At 39.5% G+C, this 15,407-nt stretch overlaps 2 protein-coding genes and 1 non-coding gene across 5 annotated transcripts; 1 reads left to right on the top strand and 2 right to left on the bottom strand.

The window, feature by feature from the left end:
- Window positions 1-2,685: 2,685 nt before the first annotated feature.
- LOC120103872 (ubiquitin-conjugating enzyme E2-17 kDa-like) lies at window positions 2,686-11,028 on the bottom strand. 3 transcript variants are annotated; one of them, XM_088707134.1, is made up of 3 exons: window positions 6,432-11,028; window positions 4,421-4,644; window positions 2,686-3,144 (listed from the first exon to the last, which is right to left on the bottom strand). In XM_088707134.1, exons 2-3 carry the CDS (start codon window positions 4,634-4,636, stop codon window positions 2,914-2,916), a joined length of 447 nt encoding a protein of 148 aa, XP_088563260.1. In that variant the 5' UTR covers window positions 4,637-4,644; window positions 6,432-11,028; the 3' UTR covers window positions 2,686-2,913. The 3 variants fall into 3 exon arrangements, with proteins under 3 accessions (XP_088563260.1, XP_038972796.1, XP_038972797.1); XM_039116868.2 differs by having other exon boundaries at window positions 10,667-10,824; XM_039116869.2 differs by having other exon boundaries at window positions 10,650-10,807.
- A 2,326-nt stretch (window positions 11,029-13,354) lies between these two features.
- LOC103711977 (photosystem I reaction center subunit V, chloroplastic-like) lies at window positions 13,355-14,136 on the bottom strand. The gene has a single exon (XM_008798327.6). The coding sequence runs from the start codon at window positions 13,990-13,992 to the stop codon at window positions 13,540-13,542; it is 453 nt and encodes a 150-aa protein (XP_008796549.3). The 5' UTR covers window positions 13,993-14,136; the 3' UTR covers window positions 13,355-13,539.
- A 191-nt stretch (window positions 14,137-14,327) lies between these two features.
- On the top strand, window positions 14,328-14,399 carry TRNAW-CCA (transfer RNA tryptophan (anticodon CCA)). Its single transcript has one exon. It is a non-coding gene; the product is annotated as a tRNA-Trp (tRNA).
- The last annotated feature ends 1,008 nt before the right edge of the window (window positions 14,400-15,407 follow it).

Here is a 15,407-nt window from a genome sequence, read left to right as displayed (position 1 = left end):
TAGTAATTTTCATTGTTTAGAGTATGTAGCACCACCATGACATATATTCAAAATTGCTTGAAGTATATTTCATTGATTATATGGATGAATCTAACCTTAAGTTGCAGCAAAGTGTGGAATGAGTCGACCCCAAGATTGGTGGAGTCGACCCCGGCACATCAAGGAACCATCGGGCACATTCCTGCAAAAATGGCACAGATGAACAGTACTTGGATCGACCCAAGTGAAAGTTGAGTCGACCCCATCTTCAAGCGTCAAGAAAACAAGTCTCTGGAATCCCTGAGAGGGTCGACCTCAATGTAACTTGAGTCGACCCCACCTTGAGTCGACCCCAACTGAACATGAGTCGACCCCAAGGCTGTGTCATTCAAAACTGGATCTCTGGAATCCCTGAGAGGGTCGACCCCAATGGAACTTGAGTCGACCCCGCTGTACCTTGAGTCGACCCAAAAAGAGTTGAGTCGACCCCAGTGAAAAACGGTTGAAATATAAGATTCTGTGTTTCCTGAGAGGGCCGACCCCAATGTATCATGAGTCGACCCCAGTGAAAGTTGAGTCGATCCCAAGTCTGATGAACAGTGGTTTGAGTCAACCCCAGGAAAGTTTGGGTCGACCCCAGCACGGGCAGAAGCATAACGGCTAGTTCTGCAGAACTACTTTTTATCCTCCCAACAGTAAGTAACGGCTGGTTTTTGAAATCTAACCAATGGGGGGTGTCCAATGGGTGAGGAAAACTATTTAAAGTGACACTATTCATCAGAGAAAAGATCCTTTTGCAAAATATCAAAGCTTACACAAGAAAGACAAGTGCCCTAATCTTCTTCATCCAAGTACTTCACTCAAGAATCAAAAAGAGGTGGTAAAGTAGATTCTAAGCAACATTAAGAGCTCCATCAACCCTTGAAGAGTGAAACAATCTTGACGAAGAAAAGAGAAGTCTCATCAAGCGATAACTATATTCTATACTCTTCTTTGTAGCTTATAATTGTTATATTTGCTCATCTAGGAGTTTTACCTTTCTTCTTCTCTTTTAATCACCTTGTAAAGGTTTGTTGGCGAGCCCGTAAAACCAACGGTGTAGGTTTATTGGTGAACCCGTAAAACCAATTGTGAAGGTTCATTGGTGAGCCCGTAAAACCATCATAGGTTTTTGGTGATCCCGGAAAACCAAAGTGTAAAGGTTTTTGGATTGTGAGCCCGAAAAATAATCCAACTGTAATCCGCGGAATTATAGTGAATTCCCAAGGAGTCACTTGGGGAGTGGACGTAGGTGCTTAGGAGAGCACCGAACCACTATACTTCTTGTGTGTTTGCATTGTGTATTGTTTTAACTTCACTCACTCATCGATTGACTAAATTAAGATAGTAAAAATTTAGAGAAACCAATTCACTCCTCCTCTTGGCTTGTCACCTTGGGCAACAAGTTGTTATCGTGGATAATTTGGTGTGAGTTGTTTGGCATCACGCTACTTCCCAAAGTTGTAGTCCAGCATTCAATTTTTGAAATACCGATCAAGGGGATCCTGTGCGTGGATGTCGGGATGCAGTTAAGATTTTGATTTAAGTTGGCTTTCTCAGTTTCAGCCATATGACTATTAAAGTAATAGCCATTCACTGGACTTTGGGAACCACCCCCATCCCTCCAACCCGAAAAGCAACAGTTATTGCGCTACCTCCATCAACGTGACGCAATCAGGCATAAATTAATACCGACTCCTCAAAATATGGTAACTTAAACTTCATTAAGAACTACTTATGAATCGTTTTTTGGTCTGAACCCTTTTTCTCAAGTTTTAGATTGAACTAATCCATTGACACAAATCATTCATGGGCGAAAATTGAGTTATTTGGGTCCTAGAGGATTGACGGGGCAAACTGCTATTTTCGAATACGAGATATCCATCCTAGCCACTATGGACGTATTGTCCAATTGACACGTCTGAAGAAATCAGTGTTGAACTTTTTTGACCATAAAAGGAGAGATCTCTTTGACCATTTCCAAGATAAATGCCAACCTTGTGAGTTGTGACCCAACTCCAAGCCTCCATCCCCCCCCCCCCCCCCCCCCCGAAAAAAAAAAAAAAAAAATAAGGAAAAAAAAAAGTCGGACTAGAGCATGACTTCTCTAACTTTAACCAAAGCTTTCACACTTTCCAGCCACCAGTTCATGGGTACTCCCAAACACAAGTACAACCTTGGAGCAGGTACCCATGTTTCAATACCCATCTTTCCACCTTCATTGCAATTAACAACGTGCATTTTTCCTTAGAAAAAAAAAAGGTTTTGCACAAACATGCTCGCTTATAATTTCTTCCTCTACATGAAGGGTTACAGCATTAAGGCCGGCAGTAATAAAGGCACTTAAAAATTACGTATAAAGCTAATTAAGGATTTACCATTAAGCATCCTTTCAGCTAACCAAGAAAGTTTGTTTGTAGTATTTGTAACTTTCATTCACCACTAAGATAGTGAGTCACCCGTGGAATTGTCGTAGCATGACACTGATATAAGCTGAATATTATTCATGAGATTAAACTATCGACGCATGAATAATCAGTAAGACCATTTGTATGCAATGACCGAACATGTACCGAGGCATCATAAGGTTTTACCAACCCAACAATCAGACACGACACCATCTCTAGAAAATTAATCCACAACTTGGCAGCACCATCAAACATTCCATGCTTGGAAACAGCTTTTAACGTTATAAATTCGCGGTTTGGATGCAGAGAGAGCTGCATAACTTGTTGAGAGTTTTAAATTAAGTACAGAGGACACACCCGCGCACAAAGTTGAATAGCTTCAACGTCGATAAACAAAACCATATGTTGTACCATTTAAACTAGCACATAGTCTGGTTTTAGTCCTTGGAAACGAAAGCTCTCCCAGTTGCGTTTGCAAGCCCATCAGCTAGCCCGTGGCATACTTCTGGGTCCATGCTCTGGCTGTCTCCTCAAAACGGGATCTCTGGTTCTTGTAAACATAGGCAATCTCAGGGACAAGAGGGTCATCTGGGTTCGGGTCGGTCAGAAGAGAGCAAATGGAAAGGAGAACCTTTGAAATGGTCAGCGCAGGGCTCCACTGTTCCTTGAGGATGTCGAGGCATATGCTGCCATTGGAGTTGATATTTGGATGGTAAACCTGCTCAGATGGATGAAGGGTCATCATCCATGTCGCGAAAGCAGTTCATATTTCTTCAGATAGAAGCACGCAGATTCAGTGATCAATCAGTGTAGATTGAATCTAATGATCCATATAAAATAAACAAAAGAATTCTTCGAAGCCAATACAAATTCATTAGCCCAATATAAGTATGCTGTTTAAATGGAAATAAAAGCTGCTGCAGCTACCAAATTGCAAGTTTTTCGTGGTCTGGTGATGTGAAACTAGGGAACAAAATCATCCACACCACTAAAATACAAGCCAGGGCAGCAATTTTAATGCTCTAAATTATAATGAAGCCACCATCTATGCATCTTGCTTAAAAGTATAGCATCCTAAAATATATTCCATGCTTCGAGAACTGAACAATGTAATGATTATAGAGCAAGCAAGAAAATCTTTGGCTAAAACCTAGTGGCAAGGCAAATTAAGATCAAATGTCTTTAAACTCGAGTAGCTGAAAAACAAACAATATTTGAAACCACCAATATTTGATCAGTTCCATGCTCCCTCGGAAGATCACCTCAATGATATAATAATATATTCAACACTTTACGGTGATCTTCATAAAATTCTATTTTATGAATCTATTTTAACCTAGTAGGAAAAAAGAATTTTATACAGCCCAAACAAGTGATGCCCATAACTGTTGTCCTCTGATGACAGGAGAGCTCAAAAAAGTACTTATAATATGAAACTCACTAGATTCTCTCGTTTGATCTCCAAAATCAGACCCAAGAAACAAGGTGTGTGGTTCTATATAATATGCTAGCAGAAGTAACCACCTAAAATGAGAAATATGAGAAAGGAAGCATGGCTGTCTAAAGCATGAGGAAGGTAAGATCTCTAGCAAATTATCTACCTTTATCATTTTATTTGGCAACCACTTGCATGCAGAGTATACGTTATTGTAATTCCATAACAACTATCCTTCAATGATCAAGTTCACCACCAACAAGTTTTACAACTAAATTACCTTATTAAGAAAAGCACCTCCTACCATCTTGCCACTTACTATGTCTCATACAATTTTAGATTTCACTGTTTGATATACTGTAAATTGGCATTCATGCCACCTCTATCTCATGCCAGTTACGTCCTGTTGAATCAAAAAACAGGCAAAATAGTCTGCACTACCATAGTTTACTGGTATCCCATGGGAAGGCACAGATACAAATACTATTTGGAATTATCAACATTAAAAGGCAAAAAGGAGTTAAGTAAAATAATAATAATAACAGTAAGGCTTTCTTACCTTGGTCTGAAAGTTGACTTTTGGAGGCTTAAATGGATAGTCGGGAGGGAAATGAATCATGACAAAGAACACTCCCCCAGCATAGGGGCTGTCAACAGGACCCATAATTGTTGCTTGCCAGTGGAACAGATCCTCCCCAACAGGCCCAGCACTACTTGTCGTTGGAGGATCCCTTTGCAGATCCTGAAGCTCCTTCTGAATGCGTTTGCTAGCCATAATGCCTCCTAATTCAAATATGGGGAATAACAAGAATAAAAAATAACTAATTAGGCGATGACTACAAAGATACAAGACTGCATATATGCAAACAATTCCAAGATCCAGTATATGACTACACAAACAGTGCTAGCACGACACTACTCTCATACAAAAGATACACAACCGAGTTGTGATTCCATGTCCCTCCTCGTGGCAGGCTGCATGATTTCAGGTACTGCTTGCCAGTAAGAGAACCAAATGAAAAGTTGTGCATCAAGTGTGCAAGTTTTCTGTGCGAGGTTTCTATCTCGATGAAGCATCTCCCATGATGACAAACAGTGAGCAAACAGGCATGTTGCACATTAGAAATAAACTATATCCAAAAACATGATTGAAACCAAGGAACAATGAATTCGATTAGGCTGTGTCTAAATGGAATTTATAATCAATTCATAAGTGATAAGCATAAATAAAAAGAGGAGATATTAAACAGTGGCTCTGGAAAACAAATGTTCTACCAAAACTTGGGAAAATTCACAAGATATACAGGGCAAGGGACTCATAAATTCTAAGATTTATAAATTCTAAATAAATAAAATAAATGGAAAGGTTTAAGGTTTTTATAAGGTTTTTAATTAAACCTATCTATTGCCAATACCTTCTTTTATTCTGTAATCGTTCTATTCTAATCAATCGAATCGGTTGAATTGTTGTTCATATTGAAATGAATCGAGATTGATAAGGAGTTAGTCAATGATGTTCGAGCAGCCTATTTCGGTCAGATCTGAAATGAATAAAGAAATCAAATTTTAGAGATAAAGAATAAACCATGGATAAATCCAAGCAACCTTTTCGTAAATACAAGCGATCAACCAGTCTCTACAGATCATGGACTGGTTAACAATTTCCCTTTACCTGATAAATCTAGATAAGAAGAATCAACATAACTAAATAAAAACATAGGAAGGTAGAAAAGAAAAAAAGATTGAACAAAATTAGAATATAGGTTGCTAAAATCTTAGCAATTTGGAAACAAGGAAACTTCACCAGACTTACCTTAAGGGTGGTCAGCCACAAATGGTGGACACATCGGCTAACCATACAGAATGTCCTAATATAGCAGTAGCTATTTCATAGACCCAATTCAATACATCCTAGATGCCTATATTCATTTGTCGTGTCCAGAATTATCATATATTCTCTTTTTAATTCGAGTGAGGTAGAGCCTCAGTGCCTCACCAATAACCTGCAGTAATCAGAACTTCTTAGAAAGATGAGAGACCTCACATGTGAGAGTAACCTAACGTGAAATTAGTTATTAATGTCCACTGAAATAGAAAACCTTTCAATCTTGCATAAGTCAATGATTTTAGGATATGTTAACAACTCCTAAAAGCATGAAGATTCATGAAAACCCCATTTGAACTGGCAATCGGCAAATTCCTCTAATTATTCAATTCTGTTTGCCCTTATCTGTCCAATTTAATCTCCAATTTGATGACGATCATATATATGTATATATAATACACTATGGCTGATCAAGCAATTTAATACAAAGGAAATAAACCAAACTAATTGCACATGCAGATAAACTGCTGCTGAGTGTTGGGTTACCCCCATATGCGTTGCGATGATTGCAGCAGAAATATACGCGCGGGGTCGTTCATCACATTAACGTCTTAGGGAACGTAGATTTCAAAAAAAATCTAAATTTTCTAACTCAGAAGATTATGAAATCTAAGGAAATATTAAAATTAAATTATTTGATTAATTTCATATCTATAATTAAAAAATATAAAGATCAAATTTTTACCTTTGAGCGGGTAGATCTTCACCGCTATCTGATGATCGTGGAAATTGGATTCGCTTGAAACCGTACAAGTGTCCGACCTATACGGGTATCCACACGAAGATCTGGATTGATCGAGGTTACGATCTCACTGGGGTGCTAGCTCCCGTGCAGAGATTTCTTTTGATAGTTGGAACTCCTTTAAGCAATCAACTCTTGATTGCTCTCAAGAGGAGGAAGAAGGAGAGAGAAACGCTTTCTCTTTTTCTTGGAAGGAGGAAGAGAGGAACACCTTCCTCTCTATGTTTTCTTCCATGCAGCTGAAGAAGAGGAGGAAGAAGATGACTCCAGTCTTGCTTGCTGCCCCCTTTCTTTGGCCCTTGCGGATGGAAGAAGGAAGAGAGGGAGAGATGGCCGCCATGATGAAAAGGAAAGCCCCAGACCCAAGGGTGGCTGGCCCCTTTTTTATTTCTTTTCATCTAAATGCCCTAGGCGTGGCCTCCTTCTTAAAATTAGAAGGAGCCACGCCCCAACCGGGTCTCGCGGACACCCGGGACGCGCGTCCCGGATAACCGGGATGCGGATCCCAAGAGTACCCAGGGAAAGGAGGGGTTCTTGCCCCTCCCTTCTAATCCTAATCAAATTAGGATTTAGGTGGCCTTTGGTTCATTGAATCCTAATCTAATTAGGACCCAATTAGTCTTTCTATTTGATTCAAGATCCTTATCCATAAGATTAAATCAATTATGACTCTTGGAGTCCTAATCTAATTAGGACTCAATTGGATCATGACTCAATTGAACTCTTCAATTCTAATCCAATTAGGAGTCATCTTCATCTATTAGACCAATAATTAATTAGAACTCTAGGAGTCCTAATCCAATTGGACTCATATAATTTTAGTCCTAATCCAATTAGGACTTTAGGAATCCTACTCCGGATAGGACTCTAATAATTTAAAGTCGTAATCCAATTAGAACTCTAGGAGTCTTACTCCAAGTAGGACTCTTGAACCTTATCAAATAAGATCGAGCCCAATTAATTAAGCCTAATTGATTCAATCAAATTGCAATCCAATTACAATTAATTCCTTCTTCAACTCACTAATTCTTAGTGGGTTAAGCCAATTACCAATCAAATTGATAATTACCAACTATTGTGATTCCAAATCATAATCCAACCATCAGATCGATCAGATCCTCTATTATGTGTGATCCCATAGATTTTATTCTGTCTGGTAGTGCGATATATTGTGATCACTATCACAATATCATTAAAACTTCTTTCAATAGGTTGGAACAATTCTAACTCCTCTCATTCTGGTTCACTGATCAAGTGAATGCTTTTGAGTCTCACAATCTACCAATGACACCTAGTAGCATGTAGTGACTACCCAGCAGAATGGAATAGATGAACCTGTAGGTGCAGTTGGTGTATGATACAGTCCCTCTATCGTGGATCCCGACGAGATGGAGGTCATGGATAACTCGTCAAACCTCATCATTTGTCATATGTAAAATTTATTCGACTCTAGTTCGAGATTGGAAACTCTTTTCCAAAAACTACTTTGGCCAAGGATTTATGAACTCAGTTTTATAAATCATATAGGATCTTTCATAATCTATCAAGGTCGATAGATTCCATCTAAATGCACCTTACTCCTACAATGAACCTACTGCAACCAATCTGCACCACAAGGATCCAAATGGTAGGGTCCATGATTGTGTGTTCGTCAAACTACAGCAACCTTACTGTGAATAGCCGAGGCATCACAGGTCAAAGGACCAGTTATACAACTACAGCATCAAGTAAGTTACTAACGAGTGGATTAGACATCCAAGTAACTACTTGCTATGGTTACGCTCAGCACTCTTGTTCTCTAATAAGAACTTGCATAATCACTCCAGTGTCCCCACACTATGGACTCAAGACTCGTTCATCAAAGAAAATGATCTATGCACTAATCTCAGCGGATCGATCGTCCTCGCGATGATCCATCGATCAGGAGCAATTCAGGAGTTAATCACCAATGACACATGCCTCAAATTCTCAACTCTTGAGAATATGTGTCATCATCTTATTAATTCTTTGGACGATTCATGGACACAAAAGAACATGAATGATAAGAATGCCCAACTTAATAAATTCATAATTAGGTCAAGCATAAATTTATATCTTAGAACAAAATAATGCGTCAGCAAAATTGGCTTCTAGGGCATTTCTAATACTGAGATATTCTGGTGTCTAAAAACTAAAGATCGAAGCATGAAATACTATATGATAAGCCCAAGCTTAAGACTACACAACAACAAACAGTAGCCCTAGTGACATAACCCAGACAAATGCTAGGGATGAAGTTTGATCTCTATATGTCCAATCTTCGAGCCTTTCTCTCAGCTGCTAGCTTGAAACAGCCTCAGATCTTTCTCAGAACTGACAAACAGCAATACTACTGTTGTGCTCTATCAGAAAGAGGGTAATTAAATTAAGGAAAGGGAGAGACAGAAAGGCACCACAAGAAAGAGGAGAATAATATGAGAAATTAGAAGAATGAGAGGAGGTTTAGCAGACTGCAACCTGATCTGAAGATCCTCTCAAGCCTAAACAGTTTCTAAGATCCTCCCGAGCTCAACTATCACTTTATATTAGGAGATACTGAAGGGTTATTGATTATAATGAAGGTATTTTATGCAAAAGTTAACAAGGGTTCGAGCTTGAAGGACAACTGAGGGAAGTTTTGGGAGTCAAATAACAGCCAGACTGACATCTGCAACAGACTAGCCTACTGATTATAGATCTATTAGCAGACCGGTCACAATAAGTGTGCTGGGGTCTCTGTAAAGAGCTGCATTTAGGGTTGAGATGGATATGCTTCTGGACAATTAAGAGGTTGAATTGGATATCGGGAAGGGCCTAAAGTGGCTGCTTCAATAGCAGACCAAGTCAGCCCAGTTAAACAAAATTTGAGCTAAGTCAGCCCTAAAACACTTAGAGCCTATTTGGATATTCCTACAGAATTGGGTTGAAAATTTAATTGGAATCGGGCCTGTTGGCCCATCTAGTTTGCATTTTCCAAGTGCCTATCCAAATCCAGTCTAGATCCTAACCTTTGTCGCTGTAGGAAGAAAAAAATAAATCTATAGAGGTCTTTTTTTCCCCTTCCCATAGGATTTGGGCTGGGTGGTATTTGGTTGATATAGGGCAATGCTTAAGTAAATGGCCCAATCCACAAATCCTACAGGATTTTCAATTCAATTCTGTAGGGACACCCAAACAGGCCCTTAAATAGGCGGCTCAATTCACGAATCCTGCAGAATTTTCAGCTTAATTCTGTAAGAATATCCAAACAGGCCCTTATTCAAGCTCGTGGCTGCGAATTCTGATAGTTGTGGCTGTATGCAGGAAGAACTAAAAAGAGCTGTTGCCTTTTAGAGACTCTTATTTGAAGTAGACTTATGCTGGCTAAGTGCAGAAAAAAGAGGAAAAGAGAAGAGAACATTCCAAGGAGAAGAAGTGGAGGAAAAAAGAAGACTTGCTCCAGACTCCAGAGTGGTCTTACACCTTGGTCAGGTCTTTTACAGAACCTAAAGCCCCTAAGTTAGTTCAAACTGGAAACTAATTTTTAAGGGCTCAAAATACTATAGCTAATTGAAAAACAAAAAACGCAGGGAACGACCAATCCCTCACAGGATAATTTAAAGCTGGCTATCCTTAGATCAAATGTTTTAAGGATTTAAAGTTTAGAAAGAATAAGAGTGGCAGAAGTTTCAGAAGAACAAACAAAATATAATAATAGGAATCAAAAGCAAACCCAATCAAAAGATAAATTAGTCCAAAGAAAAGTCCATCCTGAATCCAAAATTCCGAAGAGCTTAGCACAATCAAAAGCACACAGCATCCAAATATGCTATTAAGAACTCCAACTGATAACCAAAACTTGATCGAGCTTGAATAGACCTTTCTAATAACATCAGACCAATACTAACAAAGAAGGAACAGGGAATAGAATTCTAAATGCCTATATTCAACACTCACAATAATATATCACCAAAATAAAAATATATTGGCATGGATTGACTTAAATTATCGCCGAATCTAACATAGCCACAACAAACATATAGATTTAAGCAGAACAAGGTCTGAAGTAAATAAAACGCGAAGCGCGAGACATCTGGAATCAAAACCCGATCCAGATCACGAAAACTACCGCTCAAATCGGAGATAAAAGAAGATGAGAATTACTTAAAGATGAGACGAACCCGATAGAGTCTTGGAGCGAGGCCTTGATCTCCCGGACTGGGGAGAGAGAGAGAGAGAGAGAGAGAGAGAGAGAGAGGAGAAGGAAACGATAACTTGGTGAGGGGAAAATAGGTGCTTTGTCCGAAGAGGGTTGGTCCGGCCGTTGGGCATTTATAGGGGGCCAATGATCCGGTCACCGCCCCGGCGTGGTGATCGGACCCATGGCGGCGTCCCCGGTTCACCCGGTAGCCGATAACGGCGATTGATGGTCCGTTTATTATATAACGATCTAATAGCGGAGACTATCCACGTGGCGATGCTTTACTGGCTTTGTATGCTGTGTTTGAGCCAGCCCCCGCTCGGCCGCTTCTCGAAGCTTCTGGTTACAACCCAGACCGGGTTCTCTCCTTGACCGAAATGAGTCCTGGTCTTCGTAGTTTCGTGCCTTGCGTCCTCTAATGACATGCCGTCCGAGATAAGAGAGGGGCGGTGGGAGCTCGGAGCTTTCACATCCGGTTAGGCACGAAAATTTCAGTGGGCCCACGTACAAGGTTTTGGTTTGTGAAACCTTTTGCACTGAACAGCTTATCCGAAATTTGAGCTATAAATCAATTAATCAAAAAAAAAATTGAAAAGAATTGCTATCATACTGGATAGAGCTGCCATGCTAGTGGGGCTCTGCCACGGATGAAAAAAGTATGAGTAAAAAATGTTTTATCCGCATCAAATACTCTCCAGCGAGGAAGGGGCCAGTGAGGATTGCTATACAGGTGAGGTTCTCCTCACCCCCTCTTTTCTTTTCTAAGCAAAAAAAAAAAAAAAAATTGCTATCAACGTATCTATATGTTTTATATAATAAATGTACGTTCTATAGCAGTTTTAGATCATCTAAGACTTTTTTGGTTGTTCAAACATATTTTAATAAATTAATATTTCAACTGCAGAAAAACTAGCATTATTTTTAAACATATTTATACATTCATGTATATATTTAGATACTTAATATACTTTATTTCGGTGATGGATATTTATATACTTCAACAGACATATAATACATATATACATGATGTATACATTCACCTATATATACAATTTATTATGTATGCGCATAGATATGTGCATATACTTTAATAAGAATATATATGCATTTGTATACAGATAACTATTCAGGCGTATTACACTCTTTTGTTAAACAAACACATATGCACTTGTATTGGTGATGTGTATTTGTTCATTGAATTCTGTCTCATTTATAAAATTTTATCTGGTTCATGATAATTGAAACATGCACCTCATATCCTGTACCATATTTTGCCATATATTGGATACCTAATTATGCATCTAATTTTGTGGCTTGTCTAGTCAACTGAGGTGGGTTAGGTTTGTTAGCCGATAATTGCTTTTTCAATCAAGACAACAGTTACTTGATGCTTATCCTTGGTTTAATTCTATAGAAGAAAAGTTGCAACGCGAAAAGTAATACAACACCTGGCACCCAGAAAAAATTATATTCTACATGATGTGTATGTGGTGCACCATGCCAATTACAAACACCTATTTTTGTAGGCATTATTTATCGAGTGCTCATCTTGATGATTGGCTCGTGGAAACGAGCATTTGTAATTGACCACCGGTCCTAACTACTGTAGCTTTAAAGAAGAAAAAAAAAAAAGTTGAAAGGAAGTAAAGTACTCATGATTCATGGTGATGGAACATAGTTATTTTATACTGACACACGTGTGTTCAGACATCTAATCGGAAGACTCCTTTGACAGCACCTACGAGGAGGTCATATATTCTTCTGCAGCTGACCTGCTACTATCCAACTATTATTCTACTCAGCTTATCTGACAGGATGCTGGATTCACACTACGGACATCTAGAATGTGGCCGTGCAGGGATAACTTGCCGACTTCCTGTACTTACACTGACCTTGAGCTCCATCAATGAGAAGCACCTATTTGTTGAGAATGGAATACAGATAAGAACCCTCTTGTCTGGTATCCTGTGTTCGATTGGTTCTATTCAAACAAGTTCTGTATTCAAACCCAGCATCTGTCACTCACTTCTCAAGCGTATCCTCCATGCCAACTTCGTCTCTACCTCCTGCTCTAGTGTCCATGTCTTAGGCGGAAAAAAAAATGGGGAAAGGAAAAGACAGGTAATAGAAGCTTAGTTGTAATAAAAATGGACGAAATTCTGGAGTTAGTCTCATTCCTTTTACCCTAACATTCCCAAAGAGAGAAGGGAAAAAGAAAAAAAAAAATTATTCACACAAGCATGCCTGATTGATGCTAGTCGGTAGATGACATTGAAGGTGGCTTTTGGTGATCCAAATAGAACCACTATAAAATGATGATCTTAGGTCACCGATGATCTTTATCTCGAGATAATTTGATCCTCACTGTTTGTGGTATACTAATTTTTGGTTATTAAAAATTTTTAAATATCCACGAATAACCTATTTCGTATTTCAAGGATATCCAAAGAACACTTCATGTAAGACCAAAACTACCTCAGATATATTTCATAAAAAATATATTTATAACAATACATATACATATGTATGCATTTATATTTTATAATCATTGCTTTTTATTTGTTTACATGGATAAGAGCTAGCGTCGCACATCAAAAGGAAACATATGGCGAGCTCAAAATGAAAACTACATAAGAAAACAAAGAAAAAAAAACCAAGCAAATTTGAGTTTTGAGAGCAAAGCATATTTGATTGATAAGAAGCCACCTTCGGCGTACAAATAATACAATTGATCCCCCACCCATCATCACAACCCCACAACACCCAGCCCAAACATTCCATGATAAAAACCATCAAACCGTCAAAATTAATGTACAACGATAACCGTGTCCAAAACCCCCAGCGAATTCCAACTCAGAAGAACTTGGGATCGTAGCCGTTGCTGGAGGTGGCGAGGATGTAGTAAGCCACTATGTGGCCGATGGAACCCCATGCAAGGACGTCGACGATGTTGAACCCGACCGGGTCGTTGGACTTGAGAAGAGCCTCGAACTCCTTGGCCCGGGTGTCTCCGGCCTCGAAGTGGGTCTTCCCGTTCTGCTCCGGGAGCCCCTGTTTGGCCACGTTCTCCCTCTGGAAGTTGAAGAAGACGAACCGGCCGAGAAACAGGGACAGGCCGGTGCTGAGGCTGATCACCAGGGACGGGTTCAGCTCGGCCTTGACTACCAGACCCGGTTTGGCGCTGGGCCGGACCGGCCGGGCGGGGAGGGCGAGGCTGGCTTTTTTGGGGAAGGAGAGGGAGGAGTCGGTGGGCTTGAGAGGGCGGAGGCCGTTGAAGGTGGGTGTGGAGAAGAGAGTGGAGGCCATGGCTGAGACTTGAGACTGTTGTCTGGGGGTTGGGGTGTGAGAGAGGTTGAAAATTGGGATGGAGGGGATAAGATGGAGAGGTTGCGGACGCTATGAAAGATTTCAGGATTACTAGTAGTGATGGGAGTAGAAGGAGATTTTGTGGTGAGGAGAGTTTATGGGAGGGGAGCGGAGGGGAGGATTTGGGGAGTTGAGTTGGGGGCAGGCGATTGGGGGGGAGACAGATAAGATGTTTGGTGGCCATAGAAGCAAAGCGCACCGGACACGTTCACTAGTGAAACTGACGTAGTCGTTTATTATGTTATATAAGAATGTTTTTCAAATGTAAGAACACTGGATCCGTGGCGCAATGGTAGCGCGTCTGACTCCAGATCAGAAGGTTGCGTGTTCGATTCACGTCGGGTTCAATACCCCGATCTTTAACGGGTATTAATTTTTATTTTTTCCTCTCTTTTTTAATTTCTTTAATTTCTTTTCCTTACCCACTTTTGTGAACTGATTGGTCGTTCTAACCGTGAATGAGTTGTTTGATGAGTGGATCTGTAGTATCTAAGCTTTTGATTATGATAGCATTTGATCAACATCCAGAATGAAATACTCCATGCAATATATTTTTGAGCATGGAATGCAATAGATACATAGCATGCACCGGCTGAGCTTTGATCTTTCAAATAAGGTTAGATAACCATGTTTTGATCTCTAAGCTTTGATTTCCTTCAACATTTCGCCATCTTCACTTCAATGGAAGTGGCAGTTGTTGCTTGGTAAGTCTTTGATTTTTTTTTTTTCAAGAACAAGAATTAACTAATTGTTATAACAACTAAGGTTCCTAATCTCAGGACTGGGTATTGTATGTTCAAAAGCTATGTTGGTACAATATGGTCCCATACCATGCTATACCACTACTCAGTACGCAGAAGTGCATTGGTATGGTACTATAGCAAAATCTAGACCCTTATGGAGTGTCTATGCCACTCAAAAATATCAAGATATTGTTTATAATCGAGGTCAAAATATAGTATATCATGAAATGGTGCTAAAATATGAACTTTTTATTTGATTTCTTCTTATTTTAACATTTTTGGTTTATTTTAAGCATAAAAACAAGAAAAGAACAATGAAACCGAGGAAGAAGATTATACTTGATGTTATCTTCGATTGACTCAAAATCATAAAAGTCCTTACTCTCCTGATTTTTCTTAACTTCCACCCTTCTCTTCACATGCTCAGTAGAAAAGAGAGGAGAAAACATCTAACATCAGGATGTCTTCTCCTCCATTTTTACTTACATAAGCGTCTAGAGCCATCTTGAATTAAGTTATATCGACGAAACTAGATGGTTCCACATAGTTTGAATCAGTTTGAGCTGAGGCCTGAACCCAACCAATAAACAATCCGGTTTCGCACCAACTCAG

The sequence above is a fragment of the Phoenix dactylifera genome, chromosome 11, assembly GCF_051530095.1.
Source record: "Phoenix dactylifera cultivar Ajwa chromosome 11, Ajwa_hap1_PhDact_Kaust_v1.1, whole genome shotgun sequence".
In the NCBI taxonomy this organism is placed as follows: domain Eukaryota; kingdom Viridiplantae; phylum Streptophyta; class Magnoliopsida; order Arecales; family Arecaceae; genus Phoenix; species Phoenix dactylifera.
The sequence above is the reverse complement of the archived record's forward strand: the minus strand, read 5'-3'. Positions and strand labels throughout refer to the sequence as shown.